This window comes from Festucalex cinctus, chromosome 8, assembly GCF_051991245.1.
Source record: "Festucalex cinctus isolate MCC-2025b chromosome 8, RoL_Fcin_1.0, whole genome shotgun sequence".
NCBI lineage: Eukaryota > Metazoa > Chordata > Actinopteri > Syngnathiformes > Syngnathidae > Festucalex > Festucalex cinctus.
In genome coordinates this window covers 30,142,198-30,153,980 of record NC_135418.1, presented here as the reverse complement: position 1 = coordinate 30,153,980, position 11,783 = coordinate 30,142,198, and the positions used below count along the sequence as shown (strand labels likewise).

At 38.7% G+C, this 11,783-nt stretch overlaps 1 protein-coding gene across 2 annotated transcripts; it reads left to right on the top strand.

Annotated features, from left to right (window-relative positions):
- The first annotated feature begins 304 nt into the window (after positions 1-304).
- On the top strand, positions 305-10,645 carry cept1b (choline/ethanolamine phosphotransferase 1b). 2 transcript variants are annotated; one of them, XM_077530231.1, is made up of 10 exons: positions 305-385; positions 1,854-2,110; positions 3,287-3,461; positions 3,536-3,683; positions 4,201-4,342; positions 5,733-5,817; positions 6,987-7,118; positions 7,993-8,151; positions 8,331-8,456; positions 9,496-10,645. In XM_077530231.1, the coding sequence occupies exons 2-10, from the start codon at positions 1,896-1,898 to the stop codon at positions 9,601-9,603; spliced, it is 1,290 nt and encodes a 429-aa protein (XP_077386357.1). In that variant the 5' UTR covers positions 305-385; positions 1,854-1,895; the 3' UTR covers positions 9,604-10,645. The 2 variants fall into 2 exon arrangements, with proteins under 2 accessions (XP_077386357.1, XP_077386355.1); XM_077530229.1 differs by having other exon boundaries at positions 345-545.
- Positions 10,646-11,783: the final 1,138 nt, after the last annotated feature.

The window sequence follows — 11,783 nt, the reverse complement described above, 5'->3', positions numbered from 1 at the left end:
TTTAAACTTAAATAGAAAAACATACATTCACAGAATAATCATTTAAATCCTATAAAGTTTAAGTCACGTTTCCTTTAATGAAGCTGACCAAAAGAAATCCTACTGCGTACACTTCAAAATGAACCTTGCTCTTACCAGGTCCCTTTATAATGAGGAAATTCACACTTTCATCCTCTATTGTATTTGTGACTGCAGAAATTGAAAGGATATATTCATCGAACTTCCTGTTAGGTAATTACAGCTTTGAAGGGGTAACATTTAATAGTTCACTGATTCCACGTATGACGTCATGGTGCCTTGTAGTCTAGCAAACAACGCGAGACTTCCAACCGGATCACGGCAACTCTCGTGCGGTGTCAATCACGGTGACACTGAAGCGGCGCTGGTCTGTTGATTTCGTTTCTCCTCATCACCGCACGCCACAAATTCACCGCCTCGGTTCCGAAAAGCCGGACGAGGGTGGGGGAAGCTCCGCTCCGTCGGTGGTTCCTGTGTGTCGGCGTCAAGAGCCTTTCGGTCGGACCCTTCCGCGACTCTCGGTTCAGGTCCGCGCGTCCATCCCGGCTGTGGGTCGTTAGCATGCGAGGCTAGCTAGCTAGCTCCGGCGCCCACCGCACCGGGAGGAGCCGACTCTCTGCTCTCTGCTCTCTGCTCTCTGCTCTCTGCTCGCCTCTCCCTCGCCGTCTTCTTCTCCCGCAAACGTGACACTCGCGGCGGTGTCTCCGCAGCAGCGTTCGGCGCGGCAAAACGACCGCGAGGGTGTGGTCCCGAAACGGAGCGAACGAGTTGGCTGCGCGGACTTGGGGAGGTGGCGGCTCGCCGAGCTAATGCTAATGCTAATGCTAATGTGGTCAACATGAGCGGCGAGGCTAAAGCTAAGCTAGTCGCCAGCTCTGCAGGTGTTTGTTGACGAGCTGCAAGCATCGGTGATGACCTCGAAAAGTGACCTTAAGCATTACCATGTATATTTTGGGATAAATTATTCAAATCATCGTCACCCACCCTGTCCGTAATGTTACGTTGATGTTGGAGTGTCCTTTTTGGAAATAGTAGACATGTTTGTTTCAAACTGGCTTGCACAACAATATGTTTGAATTTATTATTATTACTAGGGATTAGGGATGTAACGATACCGGCAATATCGCGATATGAAATCTCCCACAATATATCGTCGTCATGTCACGATATTAAAAGCAGCACATTGTTAAAAAAAAAAGTCAGGTTGATTTTAATTTGTGCAGTTCTAGCACCCTCTGGTGGCTAATTTTTTTTGTTTTTTTCTACAGTTTAGTTTTCACAAGGCATGTTTTGGCTCTTCTGTCTCAATCCACGTTAATGGTTAGATGAATGTAATATGCTTGTGAATCGAGTCAATATGTGGAGGAACTCAATGTGTGCTTACATTAGCAACTAAGTGCCTCAATATATATATATATATATATATATATATATATATATATATATATTTTATTTCTATGTTTGTTATATATTTTTCATTGCTGTATTGTATTTCATATGACTCACAGCCCGACAAGTAACTACTTAGTTGACATTTTTAATGCCTATACAGACAAGCATGTCAGTTACAGCAAAATGTTATTATTATTATGTTATTTTAGTTGTTATAGATTCATTTTCGTCGTTATAAATTCATTAAATTAATCTGTTGAATAATTTTTTTAGTCAAATTTTTTTCTGCCAAATATCAGAATCGACATCAACTACTAAAAATCCATATGGGTCGGTCCGTCTTTTTAGAAGCGGCCACGAAAAAAAATAAAAAATACATTTGGAACAAGGCTGAAACGTAACCCAATGTTTTTTTTTTGTTTTCTTTCTGTCCTGCCGACTAGGTGGTGTCCCAACTTGGGGAGCAGCGGGCCAGCCGGGGCTCCATGAGTGCGACGGGGCAGCAGCATGGGGGGGGCCTGCGCTCCCGCCGGGCGCTGGTCCGGGACCGGGAGGCCGGCCCGGGCCTGGGCCTGGGCCCGGGCCCGGCCGCCGGCGTGGAGGCGAGCTGCTGGCTGGCACCCGGCGTGCTGCGCAGGTTCATCGAGCTGCCTTCGCCCCCCCTCTCCAGGCATCAGCTCAAAAGGCTGGAGGAGCACAGGTACGACCGCTGCAGTGGGCGGGCTAAACGGGCGGCTGGACCAATTGAAAACGGAGGAAAAGCTTTCATATTTGGACAATTGCGTTGTGACTTTGCTGGGTTTTGACACATTGGAGGCATAAGTAGACTTGTGCTAAACAAGTAAACAGGCTGCTATTTTTTTTTTTTTGTGTGACTTTTTGTCAGTAGGTCTTGGATCAAGTGAGCATTTACTGGCGTCAATGCGGTTGCGTCTAGGAGTGTGACGATATATCGATATCGCAGTAAATCGTGATACTTTGTCTCCCAATAGATTATCAATACGGCTACGCAAGTATGATGATATTTGTAGTTAATATACAGCCACTATGACAGCTCCGTTGTTCATGACTTATTGAGCAATTACTTGGCAGGCCAATAGGGGGAGCACCTCATAAGAGTGTCGGGAAAATGGCTGCAAGTCTTCAGGCGAAGAAGACCACTTTGATTTGTGGAAGACATTTATCTACCCAGCAACGTTTCTATGAAAAATTTGTATTATATCTTCAATTTTAACGTTTTAAAACATATTTTTATGTTTCGACTTTTTGAATCACGCAATTTCTGAGGAATATTAATTTAAATGGATTTAATATATCATGTTATTTATTTACTTTTGTAATGTTAGACAAAAAATTGTGACAGCTTATAAAATGTAAAAATTGACAATTTAAAACTGACTGACATATTGCATGACAATAGTGTTTAAGAAAGACATAAATAAATTTGTTGACAGAAAGTTTGTCTCTGTTAAGAAGACATTTGCATTTGTTTAAAAAAACAACAACATACTCACTGTGAAGAAGAAGCCAGTTTTAAATATTGTGTTTCAGTAATCAATATCGTCATATTGTGAGATAATCGTGAGCCTTGTATCGCATATCGTATCGTGAGGCTCCCACCCCGACACATGACTGTCAGATGCGACAGATTATCAGAGACAATATTTTGCACAATCATGTCATTTTCGTCTCGTTTTTGTTCATGAACTGTCCATAGATTTTAGTCCGGTTTTTATTAAGCGAAGGACATTTTCGTCTCGTCTTCATTAGTCGACGAAAATGCATACGGATTTAGTCCCAGTTATTTATTAATGATGGTTTTAGTCTTGTGTAGTTTTCGTCGGGTGAACAATGTGCGTGAAATTGCGGCGTGCAGGTACAGCAGCGCCGGGTGTTCTCTGCTGGAGCCTCTGATGCAGCGCTACTGGGAGTGGCTGGTGGGCCGCGTCCCCGCCTGGATCGCACCCAACCTCATCACCATCATCGGCCTGGCCACCAACATCTTCACCACTCTGGTGCTGGTCTACTACTGCCCCACCGCCACCGAGCAGGTCAGCAACACAAGTTTTTGGGGGGTGTAGACTTTGTATACTACGGACAACAAACTTGACGTTGCCCTGGGCAGGCTCCGCTGTGGGCGTACCTGATGTGCGCGGCGGGCCTCTTTGTGTACCAGTCGCTGGACGCCATCGACGGGAAGCAGGCCAGGCGCACTAACAGCAGCTCGCCTCTGGGGGAGCTCTTTGACCACGGCTGCGACTCCCTCTCCACCGGTGAGACGCCCGATTGGCGACCCGGTTGGAACCAAAAAAAAAAAAACTGGTCGCGGGTGGCGTAAACGTTCCGAGTCGTAGGCAAGATTTGTTGACGTGCAATTTCCTTCGTGGATTTTATTTTTCGCTTCACTTTTCAAATCTTTCGTCTCGCTCTTCTGAAATGAGCGTGGCATAAATCTGCTAGCTTGATGCTAGCATACAATGTGAAACTCCAAGGAGGTGAGCATCATCTCAAGAATTGCAACAGATTAAATTTAGCTAGCTACATTCATCTAGTTATGATTATTATTATTATTGATCAAATTTACTTGTCACACTGCTGCCTCCTTCAGGCTAACGTATGCATACCCGATGGACAGTTTGCTACTTTTTTTGGGGGGGGGGGAATGATTTTTCATTTAATACCTTGTGCAATGTCTTTTATTCATGTTATTATTTATTTATTATATTATTTATTTATTTATTTATTCTATTATATATATTATTATCATTTATTGTTATTATTTTTGTGTAGTGTTTGTGGTGTTGGGAACCAGCATCGCCGTGCAGTTGGGCACCAACCCCGACTGGATGTTCTTCTGCTGCTTCGCCGGCATGTTCATGTTCTACTGCGCCCACTGGCAGACCTACGTGTCGGGAACGCTGCGATTCGGCATGTGAGTATAGGAAAACGCACTTGACAAAAATGCCACGTGAATATTTACAAAATATTTGCCGGGTTTTAGCTGCCGCAACAAGTCGGTGAAACCCGTCGATGGATTTTCAAAATGTGAGCGAGCTCTCACGACGAAAAAATTGGCAAGCGTGCGATTGTCAGGCCCCACCGTTTGACCTTTTCTGACTTTTATCGTAATGCTCAAATTCAACCCGCTTATTTGTAGGCGTACGCTGCTAAACGTTTCTTATCTTCCCTGGCTGTTTTCTTGGCAGCTTTTCTTGACAAATTGCATATAATGCACAACCAGCGTTGTTTGTGGAATTTTCTTTTGAGTTAGCTTTCTGTTAGTTTTTATTAGTCTTAGTTATTTGTTAAATGCTTAGTTGTAGTTAGTTTCAGTATTTTTATTTTTTATGTGTATGACCTGTGTGCAATATTTAAAAAAAAAAACAGCATGGGAGCGACGTCATCTTTTGGTGCTTTTCTATTGGCTGCTGCTAGATGACGTCACTTCCTTGTAACAAATTTTCAAATGTCCTTTTTCTGATTAATATCAAAATAAATTGACTTATAATCACATGTAAAATCATCCCCAAAGGATCATCCAATAAATGAATTACCAAAGACTAAAACCAAGGACATTTTTGCTATCAGTATAGTTAGTTTTAGTTTGTTTTGTAAACATAAAATGTAGTTTTCATTTAAAAAAAAAAACATTTTCGTTTTTATTTTATTTCGTTAACAAAATTGTTTTTTGAATTACACCACACAATAAATCGATCTTCCGGGGACACCGGATAATCGTGCTTTTGCTTATGTTGATCAGAAAGAGAATTCTAATGTTGTAATTGGGGCCAGTTATCGTACCATTACCCCGTTTTCCAAGCTGATCAGGAAGGAAAAAAAACATTCTGGACATACAATACACCGCTCGATAATCACACCAGGATCATCTGCCGTTTGCTAATGTTGATCAGAAGAGGGAATGAAATGCTGAAATTCGTCCCGATTGTCTTGACGTGTGTATCCCGTTTAATGTTTACGATTGTCGCCCCCAAACGTTTTCCAAGCAGTTTTGGGTGAACGGGGAAAAAAAAAAAGATCCCATAGACCCACATTGCAGGATCGTCTTTTATCGACCTTTTGAGAATCTGTTTTTTTGTCTCGTTTTGATCTGGACGTGGCTGAGATATACTGGAGTACCCGATTATCGGCACGCGATATTTTACCACCACTTAAACATTTGCGATCATCTGCATCAAACGTTTTCCGAGCACGGCAGGGTGGGAGTCGCTCTGAGCATAGCGCGCACCGCAGGACGATCACTAACACACTCGATAATCGAGCTGATTGCTAACGCCGGCGTCTCATTTCGTCTCCTCCCTCAGCATCGACGTGACCGAAGTGCAGCTCTTCATCATAAGCATGTACCTGCTGGCCGCCCTGGGGGGCTCCGCCTTCTGGCAGTCGCTGGTAAGGCACACAAAAACACATCAGCATCGTCGGTAGCAAAATTCTAAAATACGATAACTCGTATCAAATCATATTTGAAATTAATAAATAAATACCAAACGTTTTCCAGTACTCGTTAAAAAATAAATAAATAAATTAATTAATTAATTAACTACTTAATTAATTAATTAAATAAATACATAAATACATAAATAAATAAATACCAAACGTTTACCAGTAGTCATGTAAAAAAAAAAAAATCTAAGTAAAAAAATATTTGTGTCACATGTCAAATGTTTTCAGGAAAAAAAAAATTTTTTTCCAGGAGATAGAATCAAACATTTTCAACAAAACGTATTTTAAAAAAAAAACAAAAGCAAAATCAAGCTGAGAAAAATATAGAATTTTTCAAGGAACAAGTAAAATCTTCAAGATTTTTTTTTTTAAAATTATATTCTTTCTATTTTTTATTTTTTTTTGTACTGTCTGCTAAAGTTTTTTTTTTTTTTTTTTTTTAGCATTTGTCTGGAATACCATTATTATAGTTCTGAAATTTTCATTTTAGTTTTGAATTCATTTTGAGTTGTTTTTTTTTTCTTTTCTTTTTTTCAATTTAGTTAGTTTCAATTAGTTTACACGGTGGTTCTGTTAGTTTTTTAATAGTTTTAGTTCTTTAAAAAAAAAAAAAAATTGTAAAAGTTAGACTTTTTTTAGTTAGTTTTCGTTAAGTAGAATAACCTTGGCCCAGAGTGAAATCAATAAGGTGAATGTTTAATAATTAGAACTTGCGCAAAAAACACTAGAAGGTGCTTGGGCACCACAGTTAAAAAACAAATAAATCAAATATGGTACGCTATCATATCAACTGGCTTCCTGTTTTTTAACTATAGTTTTTTTTCTCCTGTTTAATTCAATTAAATTAATTGTTTAATTAAAATAGCAGTCTGGAGGGTAACAAAAAAAAAAACAAAACTGTTCACGTCTCATTCTGACCTGACCCAGTCCCTCAGGGGGTGTGTCCACCGTCCACCACAACTTTCCAATCTCTTTTCAAACACACCCACATGTAACGAGACCAGCAGCAAGACAATGTCAATATTTTTCATAGTTGGGTAAAACCAACAAAAAAAATTGAAAATGTGTAATTATAACTTGTGAATTTGCATTAAAAATCAAATCTTCCTCTGCAGATTCCAGTTGTTAACGTGCAGGTGAAAATGGTTCCCGCTGTGTTCACCTTTCTGGGAGCGATCTTCTCTTGCACCAACTACTTCCGGGTCATCTTCACTGGAGGCGTCGGCAAGAACGGCTCCACCATTGCTGTAAGTCTTCCGGCTTCACGATGGCACATTTGGCCGTCGTGAGTGGGACACCACTGACCTGTTTATGTGACTGGATAGCCGATAGCTGTTGAAGTCACAGGGCGGCCATCTTGTTACTCCCACCTTGCGAGCAGACTACTGTATATGCGAAATGTAGGCAGTTAGTATAAGGCCAGCGGACGTGGTGAGTGGTCACTATTTTTTCAACGTTAAAGAAAAAAACAAACAAACAAGTGGACAGTATGAGCTGCTTTGAAGACCCCGTTTTTCTTTTATCGCTCAGTTTATTCGATTTGGCAGAGGCATCTTTTGTTGAATTACAGTTATAATTCTTTAATAAAATATATTAATATTGAAGTCAGTTTCATGTCGCAACATGCCGCCTCTGTCATGAGCGCACGTACAAAAACGTCTCAAGAAGCCAAGTCTGAAAAGATGTCTGCCATTTTGGTTTGAAGTGGCTGTTTCATCTTGGTCATTTCCAGAGGTTTTTATTTTTTTTAATTTTTTTTATGTATCCCAAAGCCAGTTTCAGTTTGTACTTTTGTAACTCTAAAATGTGATAGACATGTTCATAACATAACAAAAAAAGTCCACTCATAAAAAGTTAGAGGAAATCTTCCATTTTGCTTCAAAGCAGCCATTATAGGGTCAATCAGACCATTTCTGGGGTCCTTCCAAAAAGAAACAAAAAATGCCAGATGATTGCCATGGATGATGGACAACTTTGCATGGTCAGAGCTTCCCCAAGTGTCCCATGTGACCGCTGACGGTCCCGCCCCCGACGTTACCGTGCGCAAATGTACACACGCGGTAACTCTGGCGTGATGTGCGTCGTTGGCAGCGTGTTTTGTGTTTGTCTGCGCGTTGTCAGGGAACCAGCGTGCTGTCTCCGGTGCTGCACATCGGTTCCGTCATCGTCCTGGCCGTGATGATTTACAAGAAGTCTGCCGTCCAGCTCTTTGAGAAGCACCCGTGTCTTTACATCCTGGCCTTTGGCTTCGTCTCCGCCAAAATCACCAATAAATTAGTCGTAAGTCAAACACACCAGTTTTTCTTTTTTTCTTTTTGTTTCCAACTCCTCTTGAGGGCCTCGTCTGCACTGAGCACGTGCAGACCGCAAAGACGAGACGAAAGAAGCTCAGTGTGAATATCAAGACGCTTAAATTCAATGAAGTTACGACGCTGATGTCTTGTTGTTGTCGTCGTCAGGTCGCACACATGACAAAAAGCGAGATGCACCTGCACGACTTGGCCTTCCTGGGACCGGGACTCCTCTTCCTCAATCAGTATTTCAATAGTTTTATTGACGAGTACCTAGTGCTGTGGATCGCACTGGTGAGTCGTACACTTTAAAATTATATTTCAAAAGTTGTGTACTTTTGAGTTAAAAGCTTCATATGTTTTCAAGAAAACAAGAAAAAGATCAATCTTCAAACTTTTAAGTTGTTATTTTTGCAAATAAAAATGTCATCTAAAAAGAATAAACTTGCTTAGGCTGTTTCAAGGAAGAATTTTGAGAAAATAGTCAGAGGAATGTCTGCTTCTGAGAAGAAAGTTGATCATTTACTTTAAAAAAAAAAAAAAAAAAAAGTTTGAAAAGTCATACAATTTTCATATTTTCAAAACAGTCCAATTGTGTCAAGGGGGGAAAAAAACCTCTGAGACACAAAATCAAATATTTCCAATAAAAATATATGTATTTATTTATTTATTTATTTATTTATTTTAGAGGAAAAAAAATACATTTTCATGAAAAAGTTGCATATTTTTGAGAAAAAAAAGAAAATTGTTTTCAAGAAAAAAAATATTTGAATTATTGGGGGGGGGGGGGAATTATTCAGAAGTTGTAAAAAAAATTAAAAAAATATTCACACATATCCAAGAAAGAATTGGAAGTTGAACAAATTTTCATTTCGCAGGAAAAAAAAAAATCATTAATTTTTTAGAAAAACTTTGGACAAAACAAACTGGATATTTCCTAGAAAATGGTTGGCTTTTATTAAAAAATGGGGTGGGGGGGTGTTTTACTTCTGAAAAAAAAAACAAATTTCTCAGGAAAAAGGGAATGATTCATGTAAAGAAAAAAAATCATACATTAATTGTTACAAAAATTCATATTTCTAAGAAAAGGTTATTTGGTTTCGAGAGTTGTTTTTTTTTGTAGAAAAACATTGTATATTTCTGAGAATAAAATATTTGGCTTTTCCAACAAAAATTCCAAGAAAGATTTATCATTAAAAAAAAAAAAAAAAGAGGAACTTTCTTTGAAAATGTTTCTTTTCAAGGAGACGAATTGCTGCATGCTCAAGGAAACGCGTGTTGTGAGGTTGACTCAGGTGGAGTGTGTTTTTTTTTTTTTTTTTTTTTTTTGCAGGTGCTGTCGTTGTTGGATTTGGTGCGTTACTGCGTGAGCGTGTGCAACCAGATCGCCAGCCACCTTCACATCTTCGTCTTTAAGATCAAGCCTTGCTCGCTGCACTGATGGCAAACTCGGACGGACGGATGCACGGACGGACGTTCGCCCACCCCCTCCTCCAGCCGTCCATCTTGTTACTGGGACGTTTAAAAAAGGAAAAAAAAAAGAAAAAGTTTGCGCTTGTGAGCAGAGCGAATGTCAGGAGCAGTCACGTGATCATACTGGAGCGATACTTCCTGTCGGTGTTTGTGTCAAGACTTCAGGTGCTGCCATCATCACACACGCACACGCAGGGGGAAAAAAAAAGGAAAAAAGTTGATTTTTAGTTACTTTTTTTGTTGCTATTGTCCTGTAAATGCATCGCTTATGATTTACTTGCTTCTTCATTGCAGCAACTTTTTTTTTCTTTTTTTTTTTTCTTTTTTTTTTTCCATGCACAAGAGTTTCTCGATAATTCATATTTAACGTTGCAATAACCACTTACAAGGTGTACATTTTTGGGGGGTTTAGACTGGTTTTTTTTATTTATTTATTGTCAAGATGTGTGTATGGAGGTTTTTTTTGTTTGTGCCAAAATTAAATAAATATAAGGCCTATGAAATAGATCACTAAATATGAATGAATGAAAAATGTCAAACTAACAAAAATGCCAAATACGGTATCATCTATTTGATGACTTTATTTGATATATTTCATGTCATTATTTTTTTTTTTGTTTATAGATTTACGGGAAGTGTATTGCACTCACTTTGAAAAAAAACAACCTGTTTTTCTGACAAATTTTTGGGGAGTTTTTATTTTTTTTATTTATTTATTTTTTATGAGTAATTTTTTTGGTGAATATTTTTTTCCGTTTTGCTAAATATTTTTTTCTGTCATTTTTTTTTTTAAATGGAAAAAATATTAAGAAAAACAGGAGAAAAAAATTATTTAAAACTAACAAGATGGTTGCCCAGTGACTTCAACGGCTTGCACGAGCGTGTATGGGCTATCCAGTTTTATATACAGATCAGTGGTCTGCAACAGGCCACTTGCAGTTCAGAGGTTAAAAAAAATAATAATATAATAATACTCTGAAAAACAGAAGTTGGTGCTCTGTGTTTTGAAATTTTTTTTTTCTGTTTTTTGGAATGGTTTTTTTTTTTAAATAATTTTTTCCCCTGTTTGTCTGATTAATTTTTGCTCCTGTTTTTCTGAATATTTTTCCGTTTTTTAAAATATTTTTTTATGACAGAAAAAATATTGAGTAAAACAGAAAAAAAATATATAAAAAATAAAAAATTAAATAATAATAAATAAAAAAAATATAACAAAAAATACTCAAAAAAAAAAAAGCACTCAAAAAAATGTTTGAATTTTTTTTTCCCAAGTGAATGCAATATGCTTCTGTATGGATTGACATATTTTTTTTTACGTATTAACATGGAATTGAAAGTGACACAAAACAGATATGAATTTTATTAATTAAAAATTCAATGAAACACAAATGTTATTTGATCATTAAAAAAATGACATAAAATAATAAAAAAAAAAACACTTGAATTTTGTTCAAATACAAATCCCACTAAATACATACAAATGTAATTCATTAAATACAAATGACATTTAAAATAATTCAACTATATATATATATATATATATATATATATATATAAAATGTCATTGTAACGATTTATGGAATAAATTGTCATTATCAGAATCATTGTTATTCTAAAGTTCGATAGCGCCTACCTGATGAAGGAGGTGGTGACCAGGATTTGGAGGGTCCGAGAGAATTTTGTCTGCCCTGGATACCAAAGATTTTTTATTTTATTTTTTTTCTTCCCTGCGGTCCTATCTCTCCATTGCAGTCGGATTCGATCCGTTTTTGTTGTTGTTGTTGTTGTTGTTGTTTAAATCCGACTGATGAGCGTCGAAGTGTCTCGGCCGCTCCCGTGGCAGTCCGTCCTTCCTTCCTCGGCGGTCGCAGGAAGTCCATCCTCCGCCGGGCCTTTCTCAGGACGGACTTGATGTCGGTCTTCCTGGTCAAGTCCTCAGAGACTCGCATTCCCAGAAACTGGAAGATTCCCAACGCTTGACGTGGGACGCTTGGACAGTGTTAAGGGGCTCCGCTTGGCGGAGGTTCCACTTCCTGCTCCGCTTCCTGTCCATATGTCCACTCTGGACGACTTTGACGGCTGGCGGCACGGCTGGACTTGTCCGTCTGGCGTACAGGGCAGATGTCCGCTGGGCCGGCCTCTTTTCAA